This window comes from Canis aureus, chromosome 1 (genome assembly GCF_053574225.1).
Source record: "Canis aureus isolate CA01 chromosome 1, VMU_Caureus_v.1.0, whole genome shotgun sequence".
Classification (NCBI taxonomy): Eukaryota; Metazoa; Chordata; class Mammalia; order Carnivora; family Canidae; genus Canis; species Canis aureus.
Genome location: NC_135611.1, coordinates 93,612,032 through 93,628,397, shown reverse-complemented (window position 1 = coordinate 93,628,397; position 16,366 = coordinate 93,612,032). Strand labels below are relative to the sequence as shown.

The window sequence follows — 16,366 nt, the reverse complement described above, 5'->3', positions numbered from 1 at the left end:
CCCTTAATCCTGAGATCAAGAGCTGAGCCAAAATCAAGAGCTGGATGTTCAACCAACTGAGTCACCCAAACACTCCCTCCACAGACTCAAGTTTTAAATGGTATTGATCAAGTGATTTATGTATCTCATGCAATTGCATGCAAATACAGAATGGTATGTAGAACTATAAACATTTGTCTTGGGAGAGAGTCTAAAGCTTTTGTTGTGTTCTCAAAGGAGCCTAAGAAAAGATTTAGTCTTGATGAGGAGAAACTTCTCAGAGGTTATAAAGGCAACAGGTATGGGGGCTAGCAGGTAATGGAAATGAGAGCAGTGGACGAGGTGTCAGGTGATAGGGAGTGGTGGGGACTGTGGTGTCCTCAAATGTATTTGCTTCAACTAAATGGAGTAGCTGTCTCTTAGCTCCAGATCACTGTTGGTCTGTGGGGACATGCGTTCAGTATTTCCTGATCTTAATTATTCTCAGAGGTACCCAGAAATCCATATGCTTACATGAAATCTTCCAAATTTCAAGTGTGTATGATGATTTAAAGTTGAATAGACTTATCTATTCAAGTAAATAATATATAGTACAAACCACTGGGCTACTGATCTGGTCCCCAGGGTCCAGGGCCTAAAAGAAGCCAGGCATTTCAAAACATAATTAAGTATGTACATAAAAATAATTAAATGCTCTTTTTAGGCTTGTAATAAGCCAAGAACACCAAGACCATTTAAGGACAAGGCTCCTAGGGGATTCTAATCTTTCTGGAGTTTGGCATTTGGAAAGTTCAATAGCCAACTCTATAGCTCCTCAAGCAATGCAGCTGCTGAGTACAGCAGAGCCTGATATCTACCTTCCCTCTCCACCGAGCCAACATCCAGTACTCTACATAGATCAGTCCCAGGTCTTTGTCATGGCAGTGGGGAAAAATGTTTAGAAAAGGACATGTCAAGAATCCTAATTGCATGATTACAGAAAACCCTGATTTTTCAAGCTGCCAACACTAGTGACTGTCAGGCCATGTTTTACTTAACACCAGAATTAAGATAGTACAAGAAAGTATGGAATGCACTGAGCAGCTTACCACACCCAGACTAATGACATTTTTGTAAGCCAAATTAATCTGTACCCCTAGAGGGGAGCTTGCTCTTTAAAGCAACAGAATGACCAAGGAGGAAAAAAGCATTTCCATATCCAACTGGGTCACAAGTTCGGATTTTAAAATACCAGGCTTTTAAAATATGGTGCCAACCCATCATAAAATGTTTCCCACAGCGTGTGGCTCTGAGTTTCCAGGGCAGGTATGCGGAGGTGTGGATATGCAGTGGGGAAGGCAGAGAGACTCAGAGGGTGGCCGCGTAGAGAGTGGGGGGTAGCACGGCTGCAGTTGGGAAACAGATGAGTGAACTGCTCAAAACAACATCGAAACTGACAACCACATTTTGCCTGGGGACACTGGTTGACATTTCAGTGACCAAATATGTGGGCATTTTTTTTTTTAAACGTCTGTGCCCTGGATAGTTTTATTTATAATATGTTTGAAAATGGCATCTTCCTCTCAAGACATCACATGGCTGGCCAAACGAAGATTCGAGCGAGGAGCGGTGGACAGTGCCCTTGGCAGAGCAATGCCACTTTGTGAATAATGTAATATTTCCACTCAAGCAAAATATACACTTTCCAAGGAGTGTGTATGAGTGTGTGTGTATGTGACGCATCAAATGCATTTCAATTTTTTCCATAATTAGAAAAGAACAACTTAACAGACAACTCCTTAAATAATCACAGAGAACATCCGTTTTCTCAAGGTACCTGTAATCATGCTGGATATAATTAATGGCAAAATGATGAGTTTCAGCATCCTCATTAGGATTTCACCGGGAAAAGCAAAGTAGAATTTCTCCAGACTAGACAGCTTGCTGTATTCTCGAACCAAGACTCCTATGGCAATCCCTAAGAACGACAAAGATTGGAAAGGAGAAAAGAAAACCAGCATTGAGTTCTTCTGTATATATTTCAAAAAAATACCTCCCAATACCCCCATATTTTAATGGCAAGAAAAACAGTTTAGATGATCTTCCGTGAGTGAAAATTTTAGACTTAAAAAACAAATCACATTTTAATGAATGCAAAGTGCACATTATTCAGTTAATCTGTAAAAAGTACTCCTCATGTGAAAGGTTGTGTTTTCATTTCTTTTCTCCTTCAATTATATTTATTATAATGACAAAACATCAAAAACACTGTGAGAAGGAAAAGAAATTCATCACCCAATATAATTATTTTGTTTTACACTCCCCTTAATCTTTGTCTACCTTAGGTATTTTACATTCTATTTTTGTTTGTTTTTTAAAGTAATCTGTAACCCCAACATGGGGCTTGAACCCACCACTCTGAGATCAAGACTCTCATGCTCTTCTGACTCAGACAGCCAGGCATCTCAGGTGTTTTACATTTTATAGCTTCCATATCCATGTTCATTTTTGTCATTTTCTCATACTCTTTGCATGATAGTTTTTATTAGTACTCTGTGTTTATGCAACTTTTGTGATTTTAATAGCAACATATGGTTCTCCTGGTTTGATATGTTTACATGTTGTTAAACAACTGTGTTGTCCAATGCTCTCCATCCTGCTCTGGTTGTTTCTAGATGATGATGTGTCCAAATTGGTTTGACCAAGAGGCTTTTTAAGAAGCTACTGAACCCGAGTACCTTGGACACTGAGGCTTATATTTATGTGAGTATAGGGAAATGTTCAAAATCAAGAAATGTTACACAATGGAAGCCTGAACAATGATGGAGCTCGGGGCATCAATCCCTGCATTGTCGAAAATCTGAATATAACTTTTGTCTCCCCCCAAAAATAGTGACAGCCTGCTGTTGACTGGAAGCCTTATCCATAACATAGTCAATTAACATGTATTTTGTATGTTATATGTACTGTGTACTGGATTTTTACAATAAACTAAGCTAGAGGGAAAAAATGTTTATTTTTATTTTATTTTTTATTTATGATAGGCACACAGTGAGAGAGACAGGCAGAGACACAGGCAGAGGAAGAAGCAGGCTCCGTGCACCGGGAGCCTGATGTGGGATTCGATCCTGGGTCTCCAGGATCACACCCTGGGCCAAAGGCAGGCGCTAAACCGCTGCGCCACCCAGGGATCCCGGAAAAAATGTTATTAAGAAAGTCACAGGAAGAGAAAATATATTTACAGGGCTGGATTGCATTTACTGAAAAAAATCCACGTGTACATGGACCCACGCAGTCAAATCCACGTTGTTCAAGAGTCAACTGCACGTTCTCTGAACACTTGCCTTCACAAGACGTCTATATGAATTCCTTCCTTGCGCTGGCTTTGGTAACGACAAATCACAAACTTTAAATATTTCTTACTTATCCTCTTCTGAAAGGTCCCAACATTTAATTGCCTTACTCTTTCCAACTCTCACACATTGCCCCTTTGTAATACTTCTTTTTATAAATTTTTAAAAAGGTTTTATGTATTTATTTATTTATGAGAGAAAGAGAGACAGACAGACAGACAGTGCACATGAACAGGGGGAGGGGGAGAGGGAGAATCCTAAGCAGACTCTGTGCTGAGCCTCACCATCCTGAGATCATGACCTGTGCCGAAATCAAGAGTCAGATGCTTAACTGACTGAGCCACCTGGGCGCCCCTCTCTTCTTTTTTTTCTTATTTAAGTTTATTTATTTCTTTTAAGCAATCTCTCCACCCTACCTGGGGCTCGAACTCACAAGCCCGAGATCAAGAGTCACATGCTCTTCCAACTGAGCCAGCCAGGAGCCTCACTATACCTCCATGTTTTTTAAACCAAGACATAAAATGGGCTGGGATGAACCTGTACATCTTTTTTCCCCTCATCAACCTCTGAGGATGATGTGTTAATTGGAGATAAAATGGCTAAACAGCAGAAACACTCAAGGAGGATATCCCTGGATCTGCTCCTTTACAAACTCAGATAATTAGTCCGTGAAAATTTACAGTTGCTTCGGCACAATTAAGAAATCTAGGGCAACAAAGAGATGTGAATTATAATCAAAACTAGAGTTTTCATTTAAATTCAGGTATACTTCCCATGTGTGTTAGTAGGCCAAATAAAGGAACCCCACAAGATACATCTGTGTAGTGACCTCATTCTTGGTTTATTTTTATTTTCCTACATGTTCTACCTTTGTCTTAATCTCTTTATTTTGGGCATGCATTTCTAAATGTATTTCTGATCAGTCATTTAAAATTACTTTTGGGAGACACCCAGGTGGCTCAGTGATTGGTTGTCTACCTTCAGCTCAGGTCGTGATCCCAGGGTCCTGGGATCGAGTCCTGCATTGTGCTCCCTGCTGGGAGCCTGCTTCTCCTTCTGCCTGTGTCTCTGTTTCTGTGTCTCTCATTACTAAATAAATAAAAACCTTAAAAAAATTAAATTACTTTTGTAACAAACATGCACAACCATTTCTCAAATTGTAGCTAAGACAAAAGGAAAAAAAAGAGCTCTAATACCAATCCCACTTGGTTCATATTTCAAAACCTAGGGTTAGAGATTCCTGAATGGTTCAGAACGCCAAGGATTCAAAATATTTTAGGTGAATTTAAAAAGCAAGTTGTGCTTACTTCCTACTTAATAAATGCCTCTGTTCAGCTGTTCTATATGGAACATACCTACTTTATGCTGTAAGGAAACTCTGTAGTGTTCAGTGTTTTAAAAAACCAAACAAACATTCTCTCTCATACTCTTTAGGTTGCCTCAAATAAATTTTTGGCTTGTATGTCAAAGAAAGCTCTGTGTTTAAAAAGAAAGGAGATGTGTCTGTGCTCAAAAACCCACCACAAAAGCACTCTGTTGAGTAGCAAAAGAACCCCATGTGCTCCAATTTTAAGGTTTATATTACTAACGATTAACTGTGACTCTAATCATCTCCACCCCAAATAAATGCAGGGAAATTAGAGAGAAGTGTACTTGCTATTTTTTAGTCTTTATCCAGATCATGGGTTTTTACAGGAGAAATAAAAGAGTCACCACAAAGAGTCATTTCAAAGCTATCAGAGGTGACAAGCATCATGAATAGGTTACTGTTTTTAAACTTTTTATCAAATGTGTTCTTGAAGTAACACGAATTATAATTTTCTTTCCCCTCCCTTCCTTCCTTCCTTTCCTTCCTTCCTTCCTTCCTTCCTTCCTTCCTTCCTTCCTTCCTTCCTGAAAGGAAAGAGAATATAAATACCAACCAAGACCTGGAGAAGCAGTTGAGAGATTTGCCCTGGGCCAGAGATGTCATCCCAGGACCTTCAAGTAAGATGTGGCTGGTGAAGAAGCACAGCCAGGAGTTATACCTTGTAAATGGGTGTGTTTTATATTGGTCTCAGAGCAGTTTGGAAAAATTGGATGCCTGATAAGAAAAATCCTTGGAAGATCTTCCAGGTCCCAAGATGAGGTCAAGATTTCACAGGGCACAATCCTTCTCTACATTTCTCCAGAGCCAGAATCTTGGACTGGAGCGGTCTCCAAAGACAAAGGCTGTTGGGAATAAGAGCCTGCCTGGAGGTACACAGTTCAGACCCATTTGGCAGGATAACTCCCAGAAGTAAGGAAGGTGAAGATCAAGAACTTCCCTGAATGGTACAGCTCTCTGGAGGCCTTTGGCAGGGCTAACAAGGAAGCCCAAAGGTAGAATTATGTAGATCTCTGTAGCCCCAGAAATCATCAGAAACTTATTCTAGGGCAGCTTTCTCTCACTCAGGCAAGAAGATCCCAAGCAGGTAATGAGGCTGGAAGAGCTCTGTGTCAGAACCACCCGCTTGAGTTCTTACTCTGCCATTTACAAGGTTTGTCACTTGGGCCGTAATTTTAACCTCTCCCATCATGGAGTGGTGGGATGGAAGGTATGGGGCAAAGGGCTTGGATGAGATGCCCTCAGGGTCCATACTAATGCCTGAGATACTATGATCATCTCTGACAGTTAATGTCCTCAGCTTTAAAATGGGCTCATAGGACCAGTTCATTGGCTCCCTAAAGAGCTGGCTGGACCTTCCCCAGTATTTATGCTAAGTATAAGTGTATCAGTAAAACAGGGAAGAAAAAACTGGGGCAGAAAACGAGATCTCAGCTGGAGATTTCAAGTTCATATTGTTTCAAACCACTGCCAGTCCAGTAGCCCTATCTTGGAAGAAATACAGTGATTTTTTTTTCACTCTAAGCTTATAAAAAATTATTGTTCAAGAAATAATTCTGGAGGGGTGCCTGGCTGGCTCAGTCAGTGGAGCATGTGACTCTTGATCTCAGGGTTTTGAGTTCAAGCCCCATAATAGGTGTAGAGATTACTTAAAAATAAAAATCTTGAGAGAATGAATTCTGGAAATCAAAATAAAAGAAAAAAGTCACGTATAATAATTTATACTGACCTATCCTCCCTCTCTGCCTCCGGTTCTATCCAGCCTGTTCTTATGTACACTTTTTTTTTATAGTTATAAAAATTAATCCGGGGACAGTAACTGAATTGCATTTCAGAAAACAGATTTATGAAAACAGCATTGTTCCTGTTTTAGGGTATTTTCAGAAAAGAGATTAAAATCTTCTGTGTATTTTTTTTTTTTTTAATCAAAGCCCCAGAATGGTTCTCTGGTACACTGACTGATTTTGGCTTGATTGAATAAGAACTATTGGCAAAGGAAAAAATATTTTTAATTATCACTGAAATAGTTATCTAGCCATGCCATCTTGCAAGGCACCATATTAGGGAAATTAACAATATGCCTTCCTGCCCTCTGGGAGCTAATCTAAGATGAACATTGATAACCAGAAAATAAAAAGTGTAGAATGAATAGTTATTAACAAATGACCATATGCATATACTGAATAGATGGGAGGATGGTTTTTCTAGCCTGTTCCTCCACTGAAATAGACCTGTTCGCCTCGTTCACTATTTTCCTCGGAGCTGAATGGCTCTACCATTGAGAGCTCTTTGCCGGCATTTTGGCTCCAAAAAGATGCCTCTGTAAAGCTTTATTTTTAAATCCTTAAGAAATGTATTTACTGCACAAGCAGTATTATCACAGTTCTACTGGAAACAAGAAGTTCAAAAATTTACTCACAATCTCAAAGAGAAATTGTTTTCATTCTTTCCCCATATACTATTGTGGTTCATCATAATTTAAATAAAAAATTGAGAAAAATAACATAATGGTTAACAATTACTGAGTACATACTGTATGTCAGGCTCTGGGCTAAGCACTTCAGATGAAGTGTCTCTTGATATTATCTCTTGTCATTTTTAATGGCTGTTATCACTATGGGATTAGGGCAATTTTTCATTGAGATAAAATTCACAGAAGATAAAATTTATCATTTTTAAAATGTACAAACAACTCAGGGGTTTTTAGAATATTTACAACATTGTGCAACCATCACCACTATTGAATTCCAGCATATTCCCATCACAGAAAAAGAAACCCATACCCACCAGCAGCCACCCCCCAAACCTCCCTTGCCTCAGCCCCTGGCAACCACTAATCTGCTTTCTGCAGATCTGCCAATCCTAGACATTTCATCTAGATGGAGTCATACAACACGGGGCTATGATGGTTAATTAGTTGTAGGTGTTAACTGGGAGAGGCCATAGTGTCAGTTATTCAATAAAACACCAATCTGGGTGTGGCTGTGAAGGTATTCTGTAGATGTGACTAACATCTACAATAAGTTCACTTTACATTACCCTTGACAATCTAAGTGGTCTCATCCCATCAGCCTTTGAAGGCCAAGGTTTCATGCAGAAGAAGGAATTCTCCTCAGGATGGGCAGCTCCAACTTCCTGCCCAAGTTGCTGGCCTGCCCTATGGATTTCGGACTTAAATGGGACCCTCAATTGTCTGAGCGAATTACTTAAAATAAATCTCATGTAAATTTACAGTAGAGATTCTGTTCCTCAGGAGAATCCTGACTGATACCATGGCATGTGTGTCTGGATTCCTTCACTTAGTATGTTTTCAAAGTTAATCTGTGAAATTTGAATGGGTTTTGTCTTGTTTTGGGTATTTCTCATTTAATATATTACAGGCATGTCCTCTCATGCTACACACCTTCATCTTTTTTAAGTGCTGCATAATACTGCTTTGGGTGGGCACATTTCTTGACTACCACCCAACTGTTAAACATTTCAATTCTTGACAATTTTGTTGAATGTTATGGACTTTTCCTCATGACCAAAGGGGACGAGCATCAAATATGATATAAAGGCTTGAGTTATTGTGCAGTTTCAGGCTCAAGGGAAGAAAGTCCATTAAAGGCATTCTTTTAGTATCTAAATTCAAGGAAAAGCAAAAATAAGTGCACATTTATTAAAATCCAATTATATGCCAAGTCTGGTATTGAATGCTGGAGGATCTGAGGAGGAGGAGTCGAAAAAATACAATTTTGTTCTTATTGCAATAATAAACATTTTCCTTCATGGACTGATCTGTCCCCTGTCAACAGGAAATGTGGTCTGTACTGCTTTGTCTATAGAGATGACTGTTTACACTGAATTTTTTCAGCCTAATGCCCTTTCAGCCCTTAATGCCCACCCCCCTATTTGCCCATCACCTACAATTAAGAATTCAGTCTGGCTCAGAGAGAAAGTTTTTTTTTTTTTTTTTTAAAGATTTTATTTATTTATTCATGAGCGACACACAGAGAGAGGCAGAGACACAGGCAGAGGGAGAAGCAAGCTCCCTGCAGAGGTTGATGTGGGACTCAATCCCAAGACTTTGGGATCCCGACCTGAGCCGAAGGCAGATGCTCAAACAACCACTCAGGCATCCCAAGAAAGTTCTTTTGATGAGGATCTAACAGGTTTCTCTATATGTCCCTAGCCATTAAAATGTATAATGTTGTTATGTGTTTGAAAATTGGACTTCTGCAGTATCAGTCTGGATACAGTGTTTTGTAGCCTATCTTTTCCTTTTGAGATTTTTTTTCACCCTATGTTTAAGACTTACTCATATTAATATAGGTAGATCCATTATAAGTGGTGTCCAGTATTCCATACCACACTCCCTATTTTGTTTTTGTTTTCTGTATCATTAAACTCTGCTCTTACAAATGATCAAATGATCGTTCCTTCCATTTTTTTCTAGGTTTGCCCTCTTCTTTCTCTAACTGTGGGTTGATTGCTTAGCCCATTAACTTGTTTCAATATATGCATGTAAAAGTATACCTTTCCTTCTAGATTTTGTATTTGTGTTCCCTAAATTATTACATAGTATTCTCATTGTCGTTTAGTTCTAAAGGTCTTCCAACTGCTACTGTGATTTCTTCTTCAACTGCAAATTCTCTAAACCTATGCTTATAAGTATCCAGCTACATGAGGATTTGGGGGCTTTTAACATTACTTCTTTTTATCTCTGTGATGTATTCTCACTGATTTTCTTGTACCTACTTCAGTTTACCCATGTTTCCTTCAGCTGTACTTAGAGGATGTTTCATTCATCTGCTGAGTTTCTAATTCCACTGTCTCTTAGTTTCATCTCTGGAAGTTTTATTGTATCCTTTTCAGAGTGTCCTTCTTCTATTTCCTAGTTTCTACTCATCGGTTTCTCTTTGATCATTTTCCTTAAAGATTTATTTATTTATTTTAGAGACGGAGAGCACGCACGTGTGGGGTAGAGAGGTAGAAAGGGAGAGGGAGAGGGAGAGAGAGAATCCCCACCAGACTCCACACAGAGCACAGAGCCAGATACCGGGCTTGATCTCACCACCCTGAGGTCATGACCTGAGCCGAAACCAAGAGTTGGATGCTTTACTGCCTGAGCTACCCAGGCGCCCCTTTCTTTAATCATTTTAAACATACTTAGCATTCTTTTAGATTGTTGTATCATCTCCAGTTTTGGAATATGCATTGTCTTGCTTGTGGTGTATGTATATTAACTGGTATAATTTCCTTGTGTGGTTTGTAATTTTTGACTGTAGATTTCTCTTTTGGAGAGGGGAGTGGCTTTCATAGAGTAGGACACCTGTTTTTCCCTGGGATTTAGGTGTTTCAAGATCACTAGGACTGTTTTCCTATTAGTTTTTCAGTGTAGGAAGTCAGCATTGCCCCCGCCCACCTCAACTTTTTATTTAAATTCAAGTTAGTTAACATACAGTGTTGGTTTTAGGAGTAGAATTTAGTGATTCATCACTTACATATAATACCTAGTGCTCATCACAAGTGCCCTCTTTAATGCCCACCCCCCACCTCCTCTCCAGCAAACTTCAGATTGTTCTGTATGGTGGAAGTCAGCATTCTGTGGTGGTGTAAATTTAGATCAAATACCCAGTTAAGTCTGCATTTTAATTTTTTATAGATGCCCCTCTTCCTTGTTACTTGTAGCCATGGGTAGATGGCAAGCTTTCTTGAGGTTTTCCTGAGTCACTGGGTAGAATTTTTCTGGTATTCTTTTCAAGGATAGGACTAAATTTTGAGAGTCTAGCTTTATGCAGAGGTCTGATTCTAGGTTCTTCACTCACACAGTCCAAACTCACATCTCTTCTCCATGTGAATATTAAAACCCGTTTCCCATCATTAAGGCCTATAATTGGGTCTAGACCTTAGCATCACTTTTTTCTTTTTTTAACACTTCTCATTTTGAGTCCCCTTTTTATTTCTGGCACATGAGGACAGACCTTCCCAACCTACTTTCCTTCCTTCCTTTTTTTCTTCTCTCCCTCTTTTATTTTTAGATTTTTAAGTAATCTCTACATCCAATAGCGGGCTTATACTCACAACACCACAATCAAGAATCACACGTGTAACCGACTGAGCCAGCCAGATGCCCCAGGACTTTCCTTGGAGTCTAGGTTTAGTGATTTGAAGAGGGGTGTTATATTTCCATGTTTGAGATGGTAGGGATCAATCCACTTGAGCTCAGCCATCAAACTACTAGATGTTACAACATCTCCAATTATTTCTTCCTTTTCTTTCCAATATGTAAACTTTAGGATGGATAAGGAAGTCCATGATGATTAGAGTTCCACAGTATATAGGAAAGATCTTGTTATATTAAAACATCTGCTGCTGTTCCAGGTACTCCCATGTAACCTCTTGGGATCAATTAAGCCAACAATCATTTACAGACCACCTAATTCCTACAACACATTGCCCAACAGGGAAATAGAGATGAGAGTAATGCATAATCAAGGGGCCTTTAATCTACATGATGAAATGAGGCATATTAAATCATGTGAGACACTGTAAGGGAAGAAACTAATTCAGCACCAACTTTTTAGGAGGCAGGCTCTATAGTCAGATGATCTGTGTTCAAACACTGGCCTCATCATTTTATTAGCTGTACTCTCGGGGCAAAGCATTTATCTTGATGCCTGTGCGTCCGTTTTCTCTTCTGTAACAACAGGCATAATAAAATATCAACCTCCTAGATCACTGGTAGGTTTAAAAATGAGACTATATATAAAGTGCTTAGAATCAACAGTACCTGCCTCTCATAGTAAGTACTCAGTCAATGTGAGCTATTACTATAGGCTATATCCTCTTTGTAGGTTTTCTTGTGAAATCTTTAAAACAGTTATGCTCTCAAGTGAGCCATGGTTACTGAGCTCATATCAGTAGAGTCAGAGGTTTATGGGAGAAATTCATGTAAAATATTTTCATTGTGATAAATTTATAAGCTATTCCCTTAGTCTATTACATGTATTTTGGTAGAAAAATATTTCATTTTATCCTATAAATGAAAAAAATTCCAGGGTTAAAGCAATGACACACAAAGCATCCATGAGATGTGCCAAATGTAATCTATGTCCATTTGATACCACTTGATGTCCCTGAAATAAAAGTCTCAGGATCTTGGCACCATAAGAAAAGCATTTTTAATTTCTTTCTTTTTTTTTTTTTTAAGACTTTATTTATTTATTCATGAGAGACACACACACACACAGAAAGAGAGAGGTAGAGACACAGGCAGAGGGAGAAGCAGGCTCCATGCAGGGAGCCCGACGTGGGATTCGATCCGGGTCCCCAGGATCACGCCCCGGGCTGCACCTGGTACTAAACTGCTGCGCAACCAGGGCTGCCCCATTTTTAATTTCTTTAGGTGTCTTCTGAAATATTTTTCATGGTGATTCAACAATCTAATTAAATTCTGCAAATATTTACTGTCTAAGAGATGCAGTAGTGGGAATAAAGATATAAAAATGGATAGCATAAGATCCCTCTCTCAAGAAGCTCCTAGTCTAATGAGGGCTTGTCATGGAATGCAACCTCCCTCCTTGAGAAGACTAGGAAGTGGAGAAAGCTGAGGAAGGCCCAACAGTGAATACAAATAGATAGTTATATCTAGATTTCTATGGAATTGTTTCCAAGCCTGAGAGCACCTCAGGAAAATGCCAACCGGTTTTCATCAACCAGCAGTGAAGAGAAGCTGCAGCCAGTCCTAGTATGGCACCAACATCACATCAGGCTAAATCCAAGGAAGTCACAAGAAGAAAGAGGAAGACTGCTGAGGCAGACACAGACCGAATAACCGTTTGAGGAGTGCAGCAACAGGGAGGCTGACATGAACAAAAGGCTTCCCAAACTTCAATGTGCATATCAATCACCTAGGGATTTTGGTTTTGTTTGTTTTATTTTATTTTTATTTTAAAAAAATTTTAAGACAATTTTTTTTTTAAGATTTTATTTATCCATTCATTAGAGACACAGAGAGAGGCAGAGACATAGGCAGAGGGAGAAGCAGGCTCCATGCAGGGAGCCTGATGTGGGACTTGATCCCAAGACTCCAGGATCACGCCCTGAGCCAAAGGCAGACACTCAACCGCTGAGCCACCCAGGCGTCCCTGTTTGTTTGTTTTAAAATAGGCTCCATACTGGGCTTGAACTCATGACCCTGAGATCAAGACCTGAGCTGAGATCAAGAGCTGGACTCCTTACTTGAGCCATCCAGGTGCCCTACCTGGGGATTTTGTTAAAAGACAGATTCAGCCAGTGGGATCATGTTTTGAGTAGCAAGGAGATAAGTGAGCCTGGCAAGGGCACCCTAAGATCTTGCCAGTCATGGTGACATTCACCTCGACACATCAGAAAGATATGCTGCCAGCCTCAAGCCCCAGCACAGTGAGGGGAAATGGCACAGTCAGCACATGACCTAAGCAGAACTGCTCCCACTGCAAAGACCCTGAACACACACCTACACCTGTCCCTGCTGACTCTTAGACTGTCGCACAGAGCCACCTTCTTCAGCTGTGTTTACCCCTATTCCCTATTCTGCCTCAGTTCTGGGGCGCTATGTCTTCTACAAGGTGTGCAGCAATAAAGTCACAGTTGAGCCCAAAAGAGAAAGAATGGGCCTTCACCCGGCCATTATGAAATTTCCAACCAAGTCGCCTCAAATAGGCAAACTCCTCCTGACCAGAAGAAAAGTGTTGGAGTGATGGGTGACTGGGGGTGGGGACAGATCATCCACCTCAGAATTTTTCTTTAAGAGCAAAAGACAAAAATCTTACTTTGAGGCAAAATCAAAGTTTCCATCCCACCATGGATAAAAATGCCATAAACCTTCAAGCTTCTACCACCACACATACCCTCAGGCTTCATGGCTTCTACCAGCGAAGGAGATGGGGACCTTGGCTTTCTCAAGGTGAGAAATCCCAGGCCAACAAAACGTTTCCTTTTCACTCCAAACCCCACTTTTGAATGTAAGTTCTGGTGACCTTCCAGACACTAATAATTAAATACAAATACACTAATAATTAAATACAGAATGTAAGTTCTGGTGACCTTCCAGACACTAATAATTAAATACATTTTACGGGCCTGGTAAAGACCACAATATGATAATAAGATAAACAAATAATAAGTAATAAGATAAACAAATCTTTCAAAATTTTGCTTTGCAATTGATTCAAGAAAGGTAGATACACAAATCATATATTGGTAAGTGTCGAGGATCCAGAATATATACACAACTCCCACAATTCAACAATTAAATGGGCAAAGGATTTGAAGAGACATTTCTCCAAAGAAGATACATAAATGCAAAGAAGGATGTTCAATATCATTAGTCATCAGACAAATGTGAAGTGGAAGTCACACACACTCATTAGGGTGGTTCTTTAAAGAGCAAACAAAACAGAAAATGACAGGTTGGTGAAGATGTGGAGAAATTGGAATGTGAACATTCCTATGATGTTGGTGGCCATCTAACAGTGTGAACCCTGTGGAAAACCACAGTTCCTTGAGAAGTCAAACATATGTACCTTAGGACCGAACAATTCTACTCCAAAGCATATAGTCAAATTTAAAACATGCCTTCACATGAACGCTTGTACCTAAATGCTCACAGCAACATTACCCATAATAGTCAAAAAGTGAAAAATAATAAATGTCTATCAACTTATTACTGGATAGAGAAACTGTGATATATTCATATAATGGGACATTATTCAGCCATGGAGAGGAATGAAACACTGACATGGTATGGTGCGGATGAGCTTTGAAGAGTTTATGCTGAGTAAATGAAGACAGACACAAGAGGCCATATGTTACATTTATAGGATTCCCATCTATAAGAAATGCCCAGAATAAGCAAATCCATAGAGACAGGAAGCTGATTAGTGGTTAACATAAGATGAGGGTAAGAGATATAGGTATGGGGTTTCTTTTGGGTGCGTGTGTGTGATTAGAAATGCCCTGAAATTAGTTTGTGGTGATGGTTGCACAATTCAGTGAATATGTGGATTACATCTCAATTTAAAAAGAAGACAAAAACATATACACACATTCAGAAAGCTAAATTGTTTAAAAAAGAGAGAGAGAGAAAGGCGGATAATAATATTAAATGTGATTCTTTTCCACTGTGATTGGTTGACAATTTGAGGGCTTTTTCATGGGGTGGGACACAAGACAAAAATACAGGGAAATTTCTTTTTTTTTTCTTTTAATTATCATACTAACAGCATATAGACTGCCAAAAACGTGGCATTTTGTTCAAACTTCCACTTAGTAGGATATGCACGAGCTTATCAAATCTGAAGGCCTCACCATCTGGAAACAACAATTTGAAAACTCCAATGAAGCCAGACATGTTTATTAACAGCTCAAAAGAAGATGATCAATTTAAAGAAAAGTTGTGATTACAGATTGCAGCTCATAGCCCACAAAGGAGATGTTTGGGAGCTTAATTTTCAATTACAAGGTAGAAAAATCAATCAAAACAACCAACAAAAAACCAAGATTATTCTGAGAACAGTACAACCTGAAAGTCCCTGCAGGAAAAGCAAAATCAAGCCAATGGCAAAAATAAAAAAATAAAAAAATCAGCTGTCATTAATTAATGACTTGTAACCTGGCTGGATCCAACCACTTCACTAAGCTCTGTGGAGGATACACTCAGGGTCCCGATCCTCATGTGGTTTAGAGTCTAGGTAAAGACACAGGTCATATCAGATCTGGAGTTGAGTCTACTCTAAGAGTTACTAGCTGTGGGACCTGAGGAAGCTACCTCCGTAAGCCCCTTTTGACACAGCATCCTTATCAAAGAGGGATAACGGACCCTAGGATTTTCCAGGACCGTGGTGAGGGTGGAGACGGATAAGGAATGCGGAGGACTTAGCCTCGCTCCTGGCAGAAGGCCCCAGAAGTGTGATGATGAACAACAGAAGCAGCAAAAGTGGACAGAACAGAGCTTTCAAAATTAACTTCTACAAGTTAATTTTGGTGCAAGTGAAAACCAAGCAGGAGAATGTAATAGAACAAAGAGTCAGGAATCTGGAATTTACTTCCCTTTCTACCACATACGCAGCTGTCAGGCCTTTTGTGGGGTTGCTTCATCTAAAAACTTCAAGGAAGGTACCTCAGAAATGTTGTGAGGATCAAATGAGAAAATATACATGTGAAGCACATTGATCTGAAATCGAAGACATTATTATTTTACAATGAAGTTATTTTATTGACTTGGTCCTATTTCCTTGAAGACCATCCGCTTACAGAGAGATTTAGGTGGGAGGCCTAAAGACTCAATCCCAGTGCAGGGCTGAACAGAAACTTCTGTTTAGGGCAGCCCAGGTGGCTTAGCGGTTTGGCGCCGCCTTTAGCCCAGGGCATGATCCTGGAGATCCAAGATCGAGTCCCACATCAGGCTCCCTGCATGGAGCCTGCTTCTCCCTCTGCCTGTGTCTCTGCCTCTGTCTCTCATGAATGAATAAATAAAATCTTAAAAAAAAAAAAAAAAAAAGAAAATTCTGTTTAGAGCTGGCTGGGGCTCAAGTTTGATTTATTTTAGCTTTGCTCTTAATTGCCTTCAAACTAGTAAATCCTTCCACAAACACTGGTCCTAGAAACACGGTGGGATGGGGCTGAAGACCCTAAATCAGACAGATTAGGGGGACATGCCTTA

General features: G+C 39.7%; 1 protein-coding gene across 1 annotated transcript in view; it reads right to left on the bottom strand.

Moving 5' to 3' along the window:
- SLC1A1 (solute carrier family 1 member 1) overlaps positions 1-16,366 on the bottom strand; it is a 79,674-nt gene that overhangs the window by 39,248 nt on the left and 24,060 nt on the right. The window contains exon 2 of the mRNA XM_077909084.1: positions 1,796-1,936. Within this exon, the coding sequence (XP_077765210.1) occupies positions 1,796-1,936 (141 nt within the window). The remainder of the gene's footprint in view (positions 1-1,795; positions 1,937-16,366) is intronic.